General features: G+C 43.9%; 1 protein-coding gene across 1 annotated transcript in view; it reads right to left on the bottom strand.

Moving 5' to 3' along the window:
* Nucleotides 1-849: 849 nt before the first annotated feature.
* The window catches only part of UXS1 (UDP-glucuronate decarboxylase 1), a 100,555-nt gene continuing 94,894 nt past the window's right edge, over nt 850-6,510 (bottom strand). Inside the window, exons 13-15 of the mRNA XM_081265176.1 lie at nt 5,625-5,682; nt 4,355-4,458; nt 850-1,818 (exon numbers count right to left, since the gene is read on the bottom strand). Of these exons, the coding sequence (XP_081121302.1) occupies nt 1,687-1,818; nt 4,355-4,458; nt 5,625-5,682 (294 nt within the window). The 3' untranslated portion in view covers nt 850-1,686. The remainder of the gene's footprint in view (nt 1,819-4,354; nt 4,459-5,624; nt 5,683-6,510) is intronic.

Here is a 6,510-nt window from a genome sequence, read left to right as displayed (position 1 = left end):
TAATGAGGTTCTTGGCATAAAAGTTAGCTAGCGAGATCGAAATAAAACACACAGACTCAGTTACCTTATTTCTATTGCCAGGTCTGAGTCGGCTCCCCTCTCTGGTTCCCATCTCTAACCGCCCGGCAGGGCAGCAAGGATTACTCAGGGCTAGCAGGAGAGAGAGAGAGAGAGAGAGAGAGGGCATGCCAGGGAGTAGCCTTTTATTGGGGGACAAGAGATTCAGGGGAGAATTCCATCCAATGAAGGTTGAGGGGGGGCCGCACTCCAAGGTCAGGGTCAGTGATTGGGCCCCGGGGTCAGTGGTCAGTCACACCCCCACACGGATGGGCTCTCTCATCAGGAGAGGGCCGGGAAAGCTCCCACACAGCCAGAGAGCCTCAGGCCCTAACCGGGAGCCGCCCAGTCACGTGTCAGTGTGGCTCCCCATACTAACATGATGCTTAAAGTTTCAGATTTTGGAGAATTTCTTTTTTTTTTTTCTTTTTGGTACTGAAGATTGAACTTAGGGGGACTTGACCACTGAGCCACCTCCCCAGCCCCATTTTGTATTTTATTTAGAGACAGAGTCTCACTGAGTTGCTAGTGCCTCTCTTATTGCTGAGGCTGGCGTTGAACTTGTGAGTTTCCTGTCTCACGTCTCCAGATCCACTAGGATTACAGGTGTGCACCACTGTGCCTGGCAAACTTTGGAGAATTTGATTGCTTTTGGGGATTAAGAATGTAACAAATAAAGTCTATGTAAATATTCACAAATTCAAAAAACTCTGAAATTTGAATCACTTCTGGTCCCAAGATGAGGACACACAATCTCTATTACACGCATAGATTCAGCCCAAACAGCACAGAAACGCTTTTAATGTCTACAAATCCGATTATACATCATGTAAACCTGAATGTTTTCAGCATCGTCTTCTAAGTCAAGTTCTCCGATACGTTTTTAGCAATCCAATGTTTTATGCAGATCAGAAAGCAATCTTTAGAAACTGAAAGTTTGACTGATGAATCTCAATATTTTATTAAAATAGCAATTTAACCACAATTACCAAGAATACCTTGATTTTGTCCCCCCACCCCCAAATATGCAGCGCAACACAGTAGTGATTTCAAATATCCTTGATCATGATAACCAACAGAAAATATCTCAAAGTCAAGTTTGCAACTAAAAACTAGACTGTGGAAAAATTCTGTATTAAAAAAGAAACATAAAACTCTGAAACAGAATTATCTGTCCAAAAATAAATGCCAGTGCACCACCCACCTGACAATACTGCTAGGTTTTTGTTTTCTTTATGCATAGTATAACATCTCATTTTATTTACTTTATAAATAAAATTAGGATTTTTTCATCTTATTTAATGTTCCTTTTCAGCTTCACAAAGAAACCAGTAAATAAAACTGTCAACGACAGTCACAACATACGCTCTCACAGCAAGATAAAAAACTTGAAAATATGCAGAGATGCATCTAGGCTATTTTACAAAAAGACAGATTCAAAAAGTGCAAGCAAAGTCTGCAGGTTTTGAGGGGAGCTTTTAGGCACATCCATGTCTTTAAAGCAAGCTTCAGAATGAAATTCCAGTTTGTTCTTCATGACACCTGTTTAAGTCTTTTTTTTTTAAAAAAACCAAAAAATACATCTCATCAAGTGTAAAACAGGGAGTCTTGTGTCCTAAGAGTGAGGGCTCAGTGGTGGCGCGTCCGGCCCTTTTTTATTCTGGCAGGCTTTGGTTTGGGGATGTACTGATTATTTGCCTGGTACTCCAGTTCTTTACGGAAGTAGTGAATTGCTTTATTTAAACCTTCTTCCAATGGGACCTGTTGACAGAGCAAGTGAGAGAGAGAAGGTCACATTCACAGAAGGACTTGGTTGAAAATAACAGCAGCAGACTGTCTCAGAAATGCTGATGTGTGGCTAGCTGGCTTCTTTCTGAGGACACTCACAAAACCATTCACTGGTCATGAAAACAATCAGACCCACCCTGGAAAAGTAAAGGTCCCTCCAAAGCCAGAGTGCACTGTGTAACTGAACATGTGATACTCTGCTGATGCACAGTAAGATCCAACCCCCATAAGACCCAGAACCACCTCTTGCTGGCGTGATCTCTCTTCCGGTGTGAATTAGTCACAGCAACTGTTTTAAAAATAATGTACACAGTCCATTTGTTCAGAAGAAATCTACAATGGAGTGGAAGGAGAATGCTTTGAGAAGACCATCTGCATTGACCCACAGACTGACCCACATCCTCCCATGTGACGTTAATCCTTTGCACTTTCTGGCAGATGGTCCACTTGTACCCACTCTGACTTGGCAATCTGAGAGGAACCATGACAACACCACATCATGTAAAGCAACCTTAATTTGTAGTGATGGTTTCACAAGTGGCTAAATATATGAAAACTTATCACATTGTACATTTTAAATATGAGCCATTTGCTGGGTGCCCATTATACCACAGGCCTGGCTGAGATTCTAAAAGCACAGGAAACAAAAGCACAAAATAGACAAATAGGATTTCACCAGACAGCAAAGGAAACAACCAAAAGAGTGAAGACAATAATGCAGAATGAGGGGCTACACTGGCAAACTATAACCTCTGACAAGGAGTTAGTACAAGAATACACAAGGAACTCAAAAAATTTTTTAAAAAAGAAAAATCTAAAAGATGGGTCATAGATCTAAACAGACATTTTCAAAACAAAATATAGAAATGGAGAACAGGTACACAAAAAAATGTTCATCACTAATCATTAGGGAAATGCAAATCAAAACCACAAGGAGATACCACCTCACCCTAGAATGGCTACTATACCTCTACAAGTTGCCCCTACCCCACAAGGACAATTAAGTTGGAGATGACTAATGTCTAAATTAAGTTGGAGATGTTCCCTTAGCAGACTCACTCAAAATTTCTTCTGAAATAAAACTACTACAAAGAACAGAAGCTAATGATAAACTCATATTTGAAGAGTCAGAATATTGTACATCTAAACTACAGATAAGTAAAAATACTGACTGTACACACCTCACACAATGCGACATTTTCAAATGTAGTGTTGTAACTTAAAATAAATTTTTTTCCTTAAAATATAGGTTCTACTAGACTAATGGCAAATTCCTTCAAAAACAAAGACCCGGCATGCTTGATGTGACTTGTTATGCCCAGCTGGGATTATCAGGTTTTGTTAAATGAATTTTTATTTAGTTGCAAGTTTTTATTTCATTCGTCAAATTTCTATGGCCTTCAACAGACAACTTAGATGTAGACATCACAGGATAAGGGTCACACTGAACTCTCACGTCCCTTCAGGGCTTAACATTCTAGGATTCTATTTACTCAGCTTGCTAGGACATGCATTTTTAAAAGGTAAAATGAGGTCTGAGCTGCATCTGTCTCTGACTTTGCCTGATGGTGAGGCAGCCTCACCTGCTGGGCCATACCTAGGACGGCCCTACCTTTACCCAGCACAGAATGTGTGTCTGGATGTGACAGCTGCTGGGACTGCTCCTGTGCACGAGGCCATGTGTCCTTCCCCTGCTCCACTGGCACATGTGCAGTAAGCAAAAGGTGAATGGTCAGACACAGCAGAGAGTGTGTGGCCAAAAGGTGTTCTCTGAAGGACAGAGACTTACAAGACAAGAATGAGTAGCTGCGCCCAGCTCTGGGGGAGGGCATTCATTGGCAAACGAGGAACATCCAATCATCTGCAGTGGGAAGGAGCAGAAGGCAGCCGGGACCATGCATCATTACTTTTTAAAAATATTTTTTTAGTTGTCAATGGCCTTTATTTTATTTATTTGTATGGGGTGCTGAGAATCAAACCCAGTGCCCCACATATGCTAGTTAAGCACTCCACCACTGAGCTACATCCCAGCCCTGCATCATTATTTTTTAAACTCCTAAAATGATTCCAATGTGCAGGTGAGGGAGGGGGCCAGCCCCACTTGACAGCATCTTACAGGCCAAAGACGGCTGTGACTCAGTCTGAGAGCACTATGATGGCATGGGGCTGACATAGACCGGCTCGCTCCTCTTCACACTATAACCCTGCCCAATGCTGCATGGGACAAGCAGGGATCTTTAAGAGGCCGACCACACTGCCACTGTGCTCTTGAACACGGTCTTCATGATTGGGCCAACTGTGAGACTTTATGAGAACAAAGCCCACCAGGCCCAAGCCACTTCCACGGCTACGAAGGAGACACATAACACCATTTAACAGCCTGGAGGAAACCCTCCCTCTGCATGGATGTAGAGCCCACCTCACTCCACGGGGGCCACCCATCCCACGAGGACATAGGACCCCACAAGAGAGAAACCCTCTGCAGCCCGTGTTTCGCCCCCACACTCACCACAGGCTCCCACCCCAGCATCAGCTTTGCTTTTTTGATGTCTGGTTTTCTTTTCTGTGGGTCATCTTGGGCTTCAGAGAGAAACTGAATTTCACTGCCACTACCTGAGTTAAAAAAAAAAGAAAAGAAAAAAAAAAGATAAGGTAAGAGAGAATCCTAAACCACTAAGATGTTCTTTTATTACCCACCTCTGAGTAAAATCCTAACTGTCGAGTAAACAGGGGTGCAGGCCATGTGAAAATAGCTCCTACAAGTCACCCAGCTGCCTAGGGGACTGTCCTTGGGAATCTAGGGCATAGGTGTGGCTGAGCTGACACGCAAAGGCTTCCTTCTGGATCCCAAAGAGCTTGGTAAGGAAGGGAAGGTCACCCTCCTCTCCAGGCCCAAGTCCCCTCCCAGGACAGTGAGGCCTGGTTCCAGGAAGACCACCCACACAGGTCCCAAATGCAGACACATTCCCTGGGAAGGACCCCCAGGTACATGAAAACCACAACTGTGGGATGGGGCCAACTCTGAGGTGGACACTCCCCGTGGGCCACACTGGGGCGTCTGCACCCTCCCCTGGAATTAGGTGGCTTTCACCTTAACCAGCAGAATGATGGGGGATCACCACGGCCAGTTCCAGGTCTATGGCTCACCAAGACCTGATCACCGATGCTCTGGCCACAGCATGTCCCAAGCTGACACATAAGATGTCCAGCTACCTTGCTGGAGGGATGACATGGAGGACAGAAATGCCTTGGTCCAGCATCTGAGTTGGCCTAGACCCCAGGGACCAGAAGAGTAAGACCACAATAGTGACCATCAGCCAGACCTTCAGAAGTAATCCCTAGTGGAGGCTGGCCCCAGTGTAGAATCTCGAGCAAATGAAATGGTGGTTGACTTAAGCCAGTGTGGGTGGTGTGGTGTGATGCACAGCCACATGGAGCAACAATGGGGAGATCCTGTGGCTCCTCAGGCTGTAGATCTGAGTCTCTCAAACTATCATCCATGTAGGACCACCTAACACAAATCACATGTAGAACACTGAAAACAAATCTCTTGCTCCTAACTCCATGTAGATCTCCAATTAAAACTGAATAAAACCAACCCCACCTCCTTTCTCTATTACTTCAAGAATTAGAAAACAAGTAGGTGCTCTTGATAAAAAGTTCTGCTTTGATCCAATTCAATGGGTTTATATTACTTATCCATTTTTCTAGTCAAGGTGTTATTAATGGATAGGGTAAGCACAGAAAACGTCACTTAAGAAGTGGTTTATTCTACTTACCAACAAGGTTTTTAATTAACTGAGCAAATTCTAGGATTGTGTGTTCTTCTGGGTTCCCCTAAGGAAGAAATGGTTTCTGGTTATGAGCGTAATGAAGCAGTGACCTCCACTCCAACTCTTCCAAGTCACCCACATTTTCAGAAATGTCTGGTGCCCACCACATCCCACAAGGTGCCAGCCTTGCTTGCCACCCTGAATAACTTCAACTTGCTAAGACAACAATTGCTCAACCTTGCCAAGTGCTAACTGCACCCACCTTTACTGGCATCCTCCAGAATGTCCATGCACAAGAATAGTCAAGGGTATCTAATGAGGCTGCACGTCCACTGGTTGACTTTCTGGGGCAGACACTTTTTTACCTAACATTCCTAAATGTTTGGTGCCACTTACTATGAAGGTTTGGATTATAAAATCAGCTTTCTGAAGCCAATATATTTATTCCCCTTGGGTGTAACTACGTTAAACAACTGCGATCATAAAGGACTAGCAAACCTGTGGGGAAAACAGTAACAGAAATGGATGCACTCACAGACAAGTGTTCTGGACAAGCTGGAAAAGCAGTCTGCTAGTTTTGTAAAGGAATTTATTTTGGGGGGGCTTCCAGGAAAACCATTTTCCGCTTTTCTTCTTTCCATCACACATTTTAATAGGTGATCCCACTTCCCCCCCAGTCCTGTGACTCTTATTCTATCCCCAGCACCCCCAATTATAGGACACCACAGTAAAGGCTGGTAACTATATAACCTCAATACTCCTCATTTCCCATTTCTTAGGCTGGTCTGAAACCAGATGGTAAAAGGGGCAGGAAGGGACTTGGGCCTACTTACGAGGATAAAGAAAGGCTAAACTGGAAAACAGAGCAATGGGAATTTTGGAGAAAGTGGCT

This window comes from Spermophilus citellus (assembly GCF_964194105.1).
Source record: "Spermophilus citellus genome assembly, chromosome: 13".
Lineage (NCBI taxonomy): Eukaryota > Metazoa > Chordata > Mammalia > Rodentia > Sciuridae > Spermophilus > Spermophilus citellus.
The sequence above is the reverse complement of the archived record's forward strand: the minus strand, read 5'-3'. Positions and strand labels throughout refer to the sequence as shown.